We start from the raw sequence: 14013 nt of genomic DNA, 5'->3' as shown, positions 1-14013 counted from the left end.
CATATCATTGAAAGTTTTCAAGTGTCCTGTTCTCTTTGCCAGCTTCCTGGGAACGAATTCTTTCTTCTTCTGCCTCAACTTCGCTCCTGATTTGTAATTATAGAAAATTAGCAACCCAACATAAAATCATGAAACAATTTAGGCTGACATGGTTTGACCAGTTTTCAAACTAGTGAGCATTCGCAGATTAACAACTCGTTGGGCTTCTTTCTCAGCTTTTAGTCGATCTGCAGCCTTTTTTTTTGCATCCTTGTTTTCTTTGCGTTGTCTCTTCGCTTCCACTTCAGCAAGGTTGTCTAGCTTGCTTTGCCTCCTTTTTTTCTCGGTTAGATCACGCGCCTCTTTCAGCCTTGCTTCACGTTCTTCGTGTTGTTTAGTAAGCCTAGCCAAAGTGATCGCCTGCATCACTCTGGTTTCTGCCTCCCTAGCGCGGATTGCAGCCAAGGCTTCAGAACCATTGGTTCCCATCTTCCAATCTTGAATATGAATAAATAACTTAGCCACACCTCCTGGTAAAATATCACAGCCCAGAATACCATACACGTCGTTCTCGGTCTTGATGGTATGTATCTTATCCAAAACTCGCCAGATATCGTTCTCGTCAAGATAAGCTGAAGCTCTTAGCCGATCAGAATCTCCCATTAATTCCTTATGGTGCAAGAAGATTATACCAGATAGTTGTTTGGCCAATTGATTCAATTCAGCCTTGCGAGGAGGCGGAACATTACGTTTTTGATTGATGATCGGTGCATCCAAATCAATTTGATTGGATGCATCATCACATGCTTCCAGAACTATGCGCGCAGATTTTGAGTTTGGCAACGAGATGGGATCTTGAAGACCAGCATCGAAGTTGTTGTTGGTGATCCATTTCATCCGTAAAGCCAACTGCCTGCTTGCTTCCGGCTCACAATTTGAGCATCGGCAAGCACACATTCCTGCTTTCTCTTGTTGCTCCTTCTCAGCTAAATAAATATCATCGTCTTTGGACATTGGAATTCGACCAATCCTATGTAGAAAACACATCAAATAAATCAGCGGCCACTCTCACTATCTTTGTATTGTATATAGATAGAAGAACCAACAAGTTACATAGAGTTGTTGCAATGCGCAAGCAAACCGGAGTGATGGCCAAACCATCCATCAGGTCATCATCAGAAAACTCATCCAAACCTTCAAACTCAGATACTGAATTCTTCCCATTTTGTCGATGCTTCTCAACAAAGAACACAGCCAAACCGGGTTGACCATTACGTCCACATCGGCCAAAGATTTGGGAGACTGCTGAAGCGTCCGCTCTTCCCATTTGATAGACACGCCGTACTCATGTCCAGTTTTGACCAAGCCCTAAGGCTAAAGTACAAGAAACTACTGGATAAACCGAATTGGCAAAGTCTGCAATATTCGAAATCTTGTCTGTAGGACCCGTGTTGGAATGATACCTTTGAGCAAAGGTACTTTTTGAGTTGAATTCACCTTTTGGAACACCTCGCGCATGGTTGAGTGTTTTCAGCGCGGTCATTGTTAACTTCCTCGTGTTGCAATAAATCAGTGTAGGTGGAATTTGACTATTTGGAATCTCGGTTTCAAGTGCAAACTGATCCAAGAGATCCTCGAGTGTTGCTCGAGACTTTTCCATTGGTGATCGTAAGATTGTGATCTCTGGTCGAGTTAATTCCCCTTCTATATACTCAATATCACACTTTCTCATTTTTAAATTAGCATAAATCAAATCTCGATGCCTTGGTGGACAAGTAGCGGACATCAACAGTAATGGAACCCAATCAGTTGCTGCTAATCGCAATCCCATCTTTCCGTAAGAAGGTCGGAAGATACCTGCGTCTTGTATGCTTTTTGCCCAAGGTAGGTTCCTTTTCCCACTCTCAACAATCCCCCAGCGATATATCATATGCGCTTCATCAACGACTTTTAAAATTAAGCAATCACAAAACCATTGGCTGAAATACATGTTCTTGAATATCTCGTTGTTTAAGAAGATTTCCGGACTCTAATACAGAAGTATCCCAAGATTTCAGTCCCTGAGCTAGTGATAGTACAGCTAAAGGATCAATAAATTGAACATACAACATATAAGACACTGTAAGCACCGTCCTGAATTTCTTCTACAGTCTTCTCGGTGAATGTTTCCGCAGTACAGTTGAAAGCAGCTATTCCGGCGCCGACTTTTTCGGTCACCTGAAGAACAGTTGCAGATCTGCTACTGTCAGTTTTCCATTATTTGACAACACCTTTGCCAGGTACGTAGACAGATATGTAAGTTTACGTGCCTGGTTATCCCCCAAAGCATCTAGAGGGTTTAGAACTAGACACAGTGGCTTTTTACGTTTTCCATGCAACCAAAAATACATCTCCGCAATCCTTGTTTTTCCAAAGCCTGTCCCCGCATGGAAAAAAACATTCTTTCCTCTGACCAGTTGTTCAATGACTTTCACCTGCAGCGGTTTTGCGTCTTGGTTGTAACGCTTTCGAAAGACTCGACGTATCAACGCATGAAGTGATTCGGACGACATCTGAAGTATGCGTTTCCTCAGACGTACGCGTCCAACACGTTTAGCATCCACGGTCGGCTGTTCACACTCGTCTTCCCAATCGGAGTCGTCATCGAAAGCCTCTGAATGAGTCTTTGCATTCGTGTCGGTGACGGCAGTATGCTGATCAGGAGGCCTCATGGCAAATGAGATTGGAGGTATGACACTTTGACTGTCTGACTTCAACGTACTCACGACCAATCTCATTTGAAGCAAGTTAAATCATCTTTAACTAGATTCGACTGGTAACTGCCCAGGTTTTGCACTCGAAATTTGGCACTTGAAGCTCTTTTGCTTCCACAAGTACTCGCTTGGGATCAATGAACCTCGTTCAAAGACTCAGATGGTTCATTTCGAGCTTCTGAACAATTTGGTCTACTCAGATATCTTGTAGCGTTTGAAGTACAGTAGATACAAGGGTGTATAGGGGATTTACCCGAGCGGGGCTTTTCGGGTCCCTGCTCGACCACCAAAATATTGCGATAATTCGCAAGTCCCTCTCCAGGGCACCGAGCTTGTGAAGGTATGAAAGCCCCTGCGAGTTTGGGACTTGTGTTAAGTTAGGTAGATTCACCTCGAGTGTACTTCATCACTTATTCCGAATCCTTATCAAGGATAAGTGTAAATATCGTCTCAGAGTCTCGAAGTCTGAACTTGAGTCCTCAGCCTACTTTCCGCCGGGCAGTTGTTGGGCGCACCCGGGCACACTGACCGCACATTGATCGTGAGCTCAAGCTGCAAGCATGCCCGGAAGGCAGGTAGGCTTGGGGCGCGCCGCGCTGGAGCTTCAGTCGAGCTGACTTTGATCTGGAAAAAGACAGACAATATGATTTGTAAACACTTTACATATAAGATATTTATTCTTGTCGATGAAGTGACTGAATGAGCAGAGGTAGGATGGTTGTTCAACGGTTTGTAACCTCTCAAAAATATGACATCCAGCTATTGGGAAGGTCCCCGATCCCCCGGCTTACATTTTCTTAAATTGATTCCCTCCAGATTGATCCCTACAGCAATATTGATAAGAAGCTAGCACAACTTCAACCACGATAGATCAAAGACCGGGTCATCAAAATGGGAGGGATTTAAGGCTTCAATCAGAAACTTTGAGTCCAAGAGAAGGGTTGCAATATGATGAAGTCCATCATGTATGAGGAGATATTGAAAGAGTCCAACAAGAGATACATACATAGTCACTGTCGAGTTGATCCACCTAGATTGCTTCTATTCCTCAGAAGGGGCGCTCAGATTGACTTCCTAGAGAGTCGAAAAACAAGATTAGTATCTCTGCAAAATTCCAAAGATGTAAGTGCACTTAAAATGGTTATTGACCTGCAAGAATCAGGTCATCAGCTTGATGAAAGCTGAGCACTGGTCAAACTAAGATGCGGACAATCTGAAGTAAAAGCAAATTCTAACCACTATGACTGCTTGAGTTTGCTGAGAGAAAAAGACCAAGGTAAAGAGCACGCAAGAGCCTTCATATAACAAAATCAAACATTGACGTCATATCATCACAAAGATCACAAGTGGATGATGTAACAAAGAAATCACTGATCATTCATAAGCCAGCTGATGATTAATATCTTAATCAACCTCGCAACATTGTTCCTGCCTTAAGCAAGTCCCTCTAGCCAGGAGATGTGCTAGTCAGACACTTTTTCCTCACAAGCTCAGGTGTCTTGCGAGGAGTGGGAACTTGTGATAAGCTCTAGTTATTGGGCTGTCGCGGACCTTGGTGATGACTGAGACCCCTAGATGGTGAAGTTACCAAGATATCTCATTGGTCAAACTGAATGACGCACTGATATCATTCAGCTTATCAATACCATTCGAATTTGTTTGGAGAGACACATTCGTGCTAGTCAACAAAGGAAGCAGCAAAAACGGCTTGAATACACGTTTCCATCCGTTCTCGTAACCTCCGATTTCATTACAAGAACCTCAATGCTATGTACAATCAATGCCTGTTGACCGTTGCGTTCACAGCGTTTGGGTAATTCTTCTACTCGCTGTATATGAAGACGTCGGGTCATAACTATGGCTATGTACTTTGTGAGTTTCTTAACCGAATCGAAGACCACACGAGATATATTCTCCTGCTGAGCCAGGTTTAACTTTCAATCTATATGCCGAACTTTGATGCTGGCAGAGCTGATCATTTGTTTGGTCGGATGGGGGGGTATGTAACCCACTTGTTCCACGAATCACAACTGGTCGGCCCACGCACTGATGACGGATGGACCATTGAACCCAGGAGTCCGCTGTATCCAGAAGATGCACATTGGTCATTCCGATAAATAGCAAGGATAAAGGGGATTAGGAGGCATCGAGTTGAAAGAGTTCGAATGAAAAAGTTATGGGGAACGAGATGCAGGAGAGATGAATTCCAGACCAACTGCGCCTGGTCACGTGAAAGGGGGATGACAGGTCAAACTCCACCTTAAAGCGCTCGAAGCCGCACCGGTGCGAAGTCGGATGGTTTTTATGTAATTCAAATCCACAATTCGAATACATATCTGTCGTGACTCGTAATCTTGTTCATAAAAATCGCGAGAACTCTCGCATGTCTGCAGGATTTCCCATTGTACAAAACATATATATCTATTAAAGTGCATCTTCGAATTGAAGACGCTTGCGCATTTCCCCGACTTCCCCCCGTACAACCTGAGTCAATTGGCGGAAAATTTGGTGTAAACATTTCTGAAACCTTCCATCGCGAACCATTCAGCCAGCTGACCATCAACGTCGTCTCCATCAACACATTCATAAACCCACCTCTCATCTTTTCACTCCCTTCACCATCCCGATACCTCAGTTTCAACTCGTCATTATTCACCCTTTCTCTCTTCTTTGCAATGTTATTCTTTGTAATTTCCGTTATTTTTTTGGCATCTATCAACGTCGTCGAGATGGCCGTCACCAAGCTTCCAATTCACAAACACCGCGCTTCAAAACGTGAAGAGGGGCAAACCATGACATGCTCTTTATACGACGACGCCCATACTGCGGGAGCATGTGAGTCTCTTCGAATTCCAAGTTTTTTCAAACAATTCGCGAGCTGATCATTCCTACATTAGGGTGCAACCGTTCTCATATGTGCGTTGGTGGCTGCCAAGGTCCATATATCAGTGAGTGGGTTATGAGTATCGATCGTAGTTCGTTATAGGCCTGACAAGACTACCACACATAGCTGCGCAAAACTGTCGTGAAATCACCGAAAATACCGACGCCTTGGGCACGCCAGTGGTAGCCGGGGTAGAAATCATACATGTGCAGAGTGTTGTATGTACTACTGCTTACGATAATTATGCTCAGGGAACGAAAGGTGAGTGATGCTCATGACTAGATTACCACTGGATTCTCCTAACTGCCAACTCTTTACAAATTGACCTTCATAGCTTGCAATACGGACACGAAGACATACTCTTGTCGAGGTGAACCTCTGGGCGGAACTCACGCAAGTAAGCTGGCCTCATACTTCATCATGAGACCGAAAGCAAAGATGAGATCAGTTTCTAATGATCTTTGTTTTTTCAAAACAGCCTGTCATGGCTGTGTCGGCACTAGTCATCTACTTTGGCAATCGGATCACTAATCTCGATAATTTCTCGCGGCGTGTCATAAATTCCCCCACATCTCATAGATGAGATGGTGCTTCGTTCTCTTCGGTACGACTACTGTTATGTCGGGTACATGAGTCAACGTACCTTCGTTCATACCTCACGGCCCTCAAAACTTTTCAAATCAGCTGAACTGCGTCCAGTGTGACTTCTTCGTTCATTTCGACGTTCCAAATTACCATCTTTATACTTCTTCCAATTATATGTTTTTCCTCCTGGCCGAGTACCCAAAATTTTGCTTAGAAATCATAGAATGACATCCTATCGCTTTTGTTGCAGTTTATTGCAATGAACTAAGTGTCTGTTGCGGGCCGCTCTTAGACATGTTTTTTTTCTTGTTTGGCTAGTGTCCTTAGGGGGTACGCAGCTACATACTCAACCGAATGGGATCCCTTCATGACAGAAGACAGGCCCAACTTCTCATTCGATTCTAAATCAAATATCTTTTTGTCCCCATATTCCTCATGTCACAGCATAACTTCAGTCTCCGGGTAGTATGTATATGGTTGCATTTCAGGAGAACGGATCACTCTTGTAATTTTTAAAAGCTCCACGATTTGGGAGAAAGCAATAAGACTCCGAGCTTATGATGGCATTAATGCTTTCTTTGAAATGGCCCTCAATTTAATTGCTAATGGATTGAATGATTATAAGAGTCATTGGGAGCTTCTGATCCGACCGTGATTATACGGCTTCTGGCTTTTTCATAACCAACTTGACTTGTCCACAGAAATCACAACCTCAGTCTACACAACAAATAAAACCTGTCAAACTTGCATCATTCTTCTCAATAATCAAATACAATCAAGTATAAGATCAAGATGGAATCCGTTCAATCAACTAATCAAGTAAGCCTTCCTGGTCAAAAGTCACCTACTTACGAAGCAGGACTAGTATTAAAGATGTTGAATTATGAACCATTAAGATATCTGACGGGAGATTCAACGAATCAAGTCCTTCTTGTTAAGAATAAAAAGTCTCACCAATTATCAACAATAAAAATTCATAGAAAACACGAGAACAATGTGTCGAATCAACTTGAATCACATGTAAGCGAACTTATCGATTTACTTATGCGGAGAGATCAACAATTTCCATTTTGGTGTAAATTTTTTGGTGTGATTTTAGAAAATAGGTTTACCGGATTAGTCTTCGAATTTATTTCAGGCGAAACTTTGCAATCTTTAGCTAAAAGATCAGGTGTAAGTTTGATAAATCTTGAATTTCATTTTTTCTTCTCTTCCATAAATAACATTGACTGATTCCGGTGTTTCGTTTGGTTTGACCGTTGAACTTGTAGGGCATGAAACCACATGAAGCCAAATTTTATATTGCAGAAATACTCTTGGCTTTGAACTACCTTCATGAACATTCAATCGTTCATAATGATGTAGAAACGGAAAATATCATGATTACAGAAACCGGTCACATCAAACTAATCAATTTCTCTCGTTCAGAAGTAGTGGAATATCAAGAGAAATATTGGAACAAGTACAATAGAGTCTCTCGATCTATGAATCCTTATTTCAATGATTGGATCTCTTTAGGTTCAGTGACTGAAGAAATCATTACATCAGGTAAGATACATCTTTTTACTTATACCCCTGTTTTTTGATAACTAACTCTGATCTTATCATTGATTTTAGATTATAAAAGTTATCCTGGTTGGGAAGATTGTATTTCATTCATAAATCAAACTCAACAAGTAAATGATAGAATCTCGGATATGAATCTGTTCCATCATCCTTGGTTCAAAGACTTACATTGGTATCGTGTTAAGAACTTAGAATATCAAGCACCATATCTACCGGAAGTTCAAAACCTCGGATAACTTACTACTGATGTACCAACTTAACTCATTCCAGACTTGGCTGAACTTGTTATCTCAGCGTAATGCAAATTTGTGTATTAATAATTGAATATTGTACATAATTTCTATAATCTCCATAATTATTAGATTTTCAGCCAAGGCGGTATGTTTGAAGAGAACTTGAAAAGTCTTCCTTGATGCTGAGTCACACGTGAATAGTTGGATATCTGACGAAAAGGGTGCATATAAGTTACAAAAGATTTTCTTGAAGAAGGACATGTGTAAGAAATATGAATGAAATCAGTCATGTAGAGACAAGGGTATTTATGATTGAGACAGCATGATGAAGTCAAGGATTTAGTCATGCAACATATTGATAAGAAAAATCTCAATAATTCTTGTTTGGAACTTTGAAATAGTGATTGATGTATTAAATTCACCTGCTATTGAAAAGGATGAAAAATTGGATGGAGAGGTCAACAAAGGTGAGCCTGAACATTTTTCTGTTTCCATAACACTAACCTCATTTCACCCACTGTGAATCTACCATAGGTATGAAGATGATAAAATATTTCATGCTTCTTGTTTCCATAACTTTCCCATGTCCATATGTGGGACAATTTTGTCCATGAAGTTCATGTATAGTCAGACTTGGTTGTGAAGAGACTGCACAGTACTTGCCTGCAAATTACTGCCACACAAAATCTCCTGTTGTCCTCATTTATACAACAGATGTGATCTGTGTTCACACTACAAAAAATCTAACATCTTCTGGGCAGAAAACATGAGTATAAATACACAAAAATAATGAGCAGTCTTGAAGAGGGTAAAAAATAAAATAGAAGTTTTTTTCTTTGTTGAAATAAATGAGCCATGTGGTTGGGAGAAATGTGAACATAATAATATGAATTTCCGTTTGAATCTATAAATAGTCATAAGTAACCTCTTCATTATTATTTATGTTTAATTGGTAAAACACATTATTTGACTAAAAGAATATAACAACACGATCACATTGATCAGAGGCTATATTTGGATATATACCAAGTTATGATCCCTTCAAACTGATGATGTTTCACTCCCCTTAATATTTGGAAGATTTCTGCGGGGTGTGTTGTTGCATGTGCTTTTAACAGGTTCGAGAATCACGAGAGGTACAAGTGAGCAGTTCTAAGATATACGATTACAAAAAACCTGACAAGTTGTACAATACTGGTTTGTACTTGATTTTTTTACATTCATAGAAAGAGGAAAGTCTCATGATGGGAGTTCATGCGCAAGTATAGCTATCAGGTAAAGCAGATGGATCTCTTCACTTCAAACTAGCGTACTCCTGCAGGAGCTTAGACACGCGACGATTCTCTCTGTTTCAAGCCACGCGGAGTACATATTTGCCTTTTAAGGGCTATGTCGTTGCTCGACAATTTGTGTTGTCCAGTTTGAGAGTTTTTTCTTTGGTTGTATGAACATATCTTCATTAAATATGTAGTCAAAGTATTTGATGTTCAGTCCTCACTATGTCTCGTATGAGCTTTCGATCACTCATAGGTCAAGTTTCGTGTCAAGTAAAGATAAATTTACACTCCTATAGAATCACATCTATCATCTCCGTGGTGATGTTGGTCTTCTAACCCGCCAGGATCTCATGACAAGGCAATGTGACACAGGCACGGGTGCTTCAAAGATCGCATCTTTGTATTCCTCATACTATGTCTTAGTATCCAGTCTCTGGAATCCATTCAGTAGAGCGCCAGAAAAAGAGTTAACTTTAACTATCCCGATTGAAAACTAAGAGATATCAAGGTTTTACACTCAAAGAACAGGGGATGAGATGAAATTTTTCCCAAAGAACATAAGCCGCGGATTTTACATGGGGTATAAATGGTATATCTTTTCTCAAAAATAAATTGAGAAAACCCTCGATTACGAGCTAGTGAGAAAACGTCACATATATAGAAAGAAAGGAAGACAATTTCTTTAAATTGGAAGTCCTGCTACTTTTCGGCAAACTTCAACGGTCCTGTGGCCCTTTTTGCGTAGATGAGCAATGTCTGATTTTTAGTTTTTTGAGAAGAAAGTAAACAAAAGGTCAATTGTCGATCGAAGATTTGAATGACGACAAGGTAATGTGATATTTTTTATTTGAAAAGGGCTTACCTTCTCGGCGACAGTCACAAACTGGTAAGTCAAAGGAACACTCGATAGTAGAGCCCATAATGTTCCTAGAAAGGAAACAAATTCAGAAAGTTAGCCTCCACTCCCTTATTGCTGTGCGCTTAGCCCACACAAAAATCGAGCAAAGGATTTGAAAATAGATCTGGAATGAATTTACGATGGATCCAAGGGTGTCATTGTGCGATTGACAGCTCCTACCCCATACTTTTGCTGACATTCAAATGAGACTTCGCCAATGTGTTCAGGGTTAAATCCATATTTCTCTACAATTACACGTGCGTTTTCAAAATCGTTGATCGCTTTGGTAGTATGGGGAACAGTACGAATGATATTGAATAAACTGAGAATCCACAAAAGAAAGGACGATTTGCTCAGTTCATGTAAATGAGATTATTTTTTCAGATGTTATAAGTATGACTCACGTTCCGTTGGCACTGCAATGCGATAGCTTGTGGTCATGCCATTTTGCCTCATTATCTTTCGGGTCGCATGGGTCCTATGAATGATCAACTTATTTAGCCTCTGACTAGTCATGATCTTCTAGGAAGAAACTTACGCTTCCAATAGTCACGAATGAATTCTATGGATAAGAAGGAAATGTGAGTCTAGTGTTTCGGGAGATATAGATGTAAGAGAGTTCCTACCATTGCTTTCAAGAGCTTGGATAAAGCGATGGCTGTCGTGGCATTTTTCACGTTGTGTTGAATCTCGAAAGTGTTTTTGAGTTCTATGGGATTAAGGAAAGTACCATTCCTGAGAGCTTGGCCCAATCCGTCGTCCGAACTAATTCCTGCTTCAAAAAGAGACGCAGTTTTGTTTGCAAGGAGCTCTTGTGCGGAGTGTTGAGTTTGCGAGAGTTCGTAGTTAAATTCAGACCACTAGAATTTCCCCGACTGTCAGAATTCGAGTAGTACTTGATGTGATTCTCCAGAGCTAGACTCACGAGGTCAAACTGATTGGTTTGTAGTGGTCCAGAAATGCTATGAGGGCGTAGCGTGAGTTGAGCGGCGATAATCGCAGCCAATGAAGCCAACATAAAGCCAGTAAATGGCAAGCTGACGACCGAAGTGAGAACAAATGGTGTTGCAGTGAATAGTAAAGCCGGGTTTCCAAAAACAAAGATGAAAAGGGCTCCTAGGACTTGAATTCCTGCTGCGATGGTCTCCATGATGAAGACAGCTTTGAGATCATCATACTTTGAAACAGCTGGGAATCTGGATAACATTAATGTAGTTTGAAGGTATACCGATTAGATCATATGAATTCACATCCGAACCGCTGGAGATGACTTACAGATCTATCCACAGTGAAGACACAGTACCTGGACACGACGTCATACATAATATTTCAGTATTGAATATTCAAAAGACACTCGAATATTTAGAAACATTAGACACTCACTTTGTGTTAACGCATGAGCATAACCAAGGACATTGTACATCCTATTGAGGTACATGTTGAGATGCTGGGTTGCAAGTAAAATGTACCAGTCTGGGAAGGTGACTGGAGTGCAAATCTACAACCGAGAAAAAGCAGTTTGATCAGATGAACAATAAACCATTTATTTGATGGTCAACATACCTGACCAATGTTACAATTCTCGCCTGGATTGTTATCAAGTTTTGGATTGCAAGTAGCACTTATTTTAATCAGTGTCAAATTCTGAAGTTTTGGACTGGTGCAATGTGAGATAAGACGAAGATTATTTTCTTACCAATGCCACACTTAAAATTAGGTGCGCCTTTTTGCCGAGCGTACTCCTACAGAATGGCAAGACAAGTTTAGTTTATGCTTCCTATATATGATAGACAGGGTAGGAATTAGCCCAAGAATTGTGCAGGTGTCTTAACTTGAACGGATATGTTCATCCCCGCGGGGAATGTATGTAGATAATCATCCCAATGGAATTGATTCCAAGTCGATTGATCGAGTGGGTATACAGCACAAAGATCGCTGGAGTTGGTGGGCGGGTTGTTCAAAGCCACTCCGTTCGCATTGGAAGGACTCGTGAGATTAGAAGCTGGGATGTTACCGTCGATTGGAGCATTAACCATTGGAGCCGTAGTGTTCAGAGCGGTGGTGTTGCTTAATGGTGGCGTGGGTAGATTCCTTCTATGGAGTTCGGGGTAGGTGCTCTCCTGTGCCTCTCCGCGCGTGAGATGACTACAGCTGACGATGGCCAAGATGACGATTGATTTCAAGTTACTCATGGCCGTCCGAGGTCTTCCAAAGTGAGCAGCAAATGAGCTTTCGGGTCCTTGCTGTGTGGTTTTGGGAGATAACTACGTTTAGTGCTTTGAGACTGATTTTATAAAAGAATGGCAAGCGTGAAGAGTCCGAAAGAATGATGAGATTTTAATTCCGACGATGAATGAATGTTTGAAAGGAATGTTGTAAAAGATAAGGCCAAGTTGTAGAATCAGTTAGGAATACGTTGCGACCCAGCTGGCTAAGATTGGCGAAGCAGGTTCTAACAAATGTGAAGTGTTCCGGCGAATGAACCCGAAGCGTAGCAAGAGATAAATCCTGATGAGATAAAGTCGCCACTGACATCAAGTATGAGAACAGCGGGGTAGATCGGCTTCATCTCACGTATGAAATCAGCGGTTTTGAATGGTACAAGACTGATTTGGAAACATTGAGGTGTTTGATGATAGAGAACTCAGATATCGATTCGATTTCTGTGGGATCGAGAAGCTTTTAGCGCAGTTCTGGGTATCATTGTATGAAGGGGTTGAGCTTAACGAAACAAGTTCCATACAAAACTACGTTACCCACATACCTCACCTCGTTCGCGAGGATGCAGTCGATGTTCACCTGTCTGCTGAGAAACGCGTCATACATTTTCGAACGACGATAAGAAGCAATATACATCACCGCTCCGACGAAAAATCAAGAATCGTTATCTCATCGAAAGAGTCATGTATCTGAATCAGAAAGCCATACCTCAAACCTCTGGAACTCATTGCAGATCCATGATAATGTCATCCAGCCTCATCCAGCCCGTGGGGCTCGGGCCTTTGGCGAGGGACTTTGTTTGAGTTTGCCCAGCCCGCTTCGTGACTTCCTTACACTGCAGTCATGCGATTCAAGTGTAGCATAATACAACAGAGATCACTTTGAGTGTGATGTTGTTGTGAACAGTAAGTAGAAAAGATGAAAACGCATATTTCAATCTATCATTTCAAATCAAATGTACTTTGTTATCATTCATCATCAACAAATAAAATCAAATTAATCATGCTTCTTGCTTGATTTTAGCTACGAGGTCTTTTCTTATCAAGTCACAAAGTTATACTACCATTTCAGATATTGATCTTAAAGATCACACCAGTGAGTTTTCAAAATAATAATCTGATCATTTTAAAAACACTCAACTGATGTGATTATATATCATCTTCTTTTAGTTATTCAAAACCCAGTTAGAGTTCAACTCTTACCAAGACCAATTCATAAACAAGTATTTCCCAACAATCCATTGCAGCCAGCTGATCCAGTTATCTCCGGGGATAATGAAGCGGACTGCCCACGGGGTTTTGACCCTTCGAATTCTTTAAAATACATGTTGACGGTCAATATACCTCTCGACTTACAGCCGCTCCTTCAACAAGTCTTCCCTCCTAAAATCACATCTTTACTACCTTGATTTTGTTTGCTCTTATGACACATCTACATGTTGACTCCACGAGAAGTTTTCCGACAATCAAGGCCTGGAGTCTTCCAGGATTTAGACGACGCCAGTGAAGTCATCCTCAAACGACAGTGAAACATTCGACAGCTGCAGTAAACAAGTATTTCGAACTCATGAGTTCATACCCCGTAGTACTATTCCCAGCGACTTCGCAAATCATATACC

General features: G+C 41.1%; 4 protein-coding genes across 4 annotated transcripts; 2 read left to right on the top strand and 2 right to left on the bottom strand.

Moving 5' to 3' along the window:
* Positions 1 to 138: 138 nt before the first annotated feature.
* Positions 139 to 993, bottom strand: MELLADRAFT_60596 (uncharacterized protein; the record flags this gene model as incomplete). Its single annotated transcript, XM_007406368.1, has 1 exon — positions 139 to 993. One exon carries the CDS (start codon positions 991 to 993, stop codon positions 139 to 141), a length of 855 nt encoding a protein of 284 aa, XP_007406430.1.
* A 4414-nt stretch (positions 994 to 5407) lies between these two features.
* Positions 5408 to 6147, top strand: MELLADRAFT_124110 (uncharacterized protein; the record flags this gene model as incomplete). Its single annotated transcript, XM_007406544.1, has 5 exons — positions 5408 to 5567; positions 5630 to 5680; positions 5743 to 5877; positions 5951 to 6013; positions 6095 to 6147. 5 exons carry the CDS (start codon positions 5408 to 5410, stop codon positions 6145 to 6147), a joined length of 462 nt encoding a protein of 153 aa, XP_007406606.1.
* An 846-nt stretch (positions 6148 to 6993) lies between these two features.
* On the top strand, positions 6994 to 9279 carry MELLADRAFT_103532 (uncharacterized protein; the record flags this gene model as incomplete). Its single annotated transcript, XM_007406545.1, has 7 exons — positions 6994 to 7374; positions 7473 to 7749; positions 7819 to 7985; positions 8130 to 8145; positions 8402 to 8467; positions 9119 to 9142; positions 9227 to 9279. The coding sequence occupies 7 exons, from the start codon at positions 6994 to 6996 to the stop codon at positions 9277 to 9279; spliced, it is 984 nt and encodes a 327-aa protein (XP_007406607.1).
* Positions 9280 to 10310: 1031 nt separating this feature from the next.
* MELLADRAFT_60593 (uncharacterized protein) lies at positions 10311 to 12211 on the bottom strand (the record flags this gene model as incomplete). Its single annotated transcript, XM_007406367.1, has 10 exons — positions 10311 to 10497; positions 10580 to 10653; positions 10714 to 10737; positions 10802 to 11035; positions 11101 to 11371; positions 11451 to 11478; positions 11559 to 11673; positions 11739 to 11761; positions 11872 to 11917; positions 12008 to 12211. The coding sequence occupies 10 exons, from the start codon at positions 12209 to 12211 to the stop codon at positions 10311 to 10313; spliced, it is 1206 nt and encodes a 401-aa protein (XP_007406429.1).
* Positions 12212 to 14013: the final 1802 nt, after the last annotated feature.

This window comes from Melampsora larici-populina, assembly GCF_000204055.1.
Source record: "Melampsora larici-populina 98AG31 unplaced genomic scaffold MELLAscaffold_6, whole genome shotgun sequence".
NCBI classification, from domain to species: domain Eukaryota; kingdom Fungi; phylum Basidiomycota; class Pucciniomycetes; order Pucciniales; family Melampsoraceae; genus Melampsora; species Melampsora laricis-populina.
Note: the sequence above shows the minus strand (reverse complement) of the source record. Positions and strands in the feature narration are given on the sequence as shown.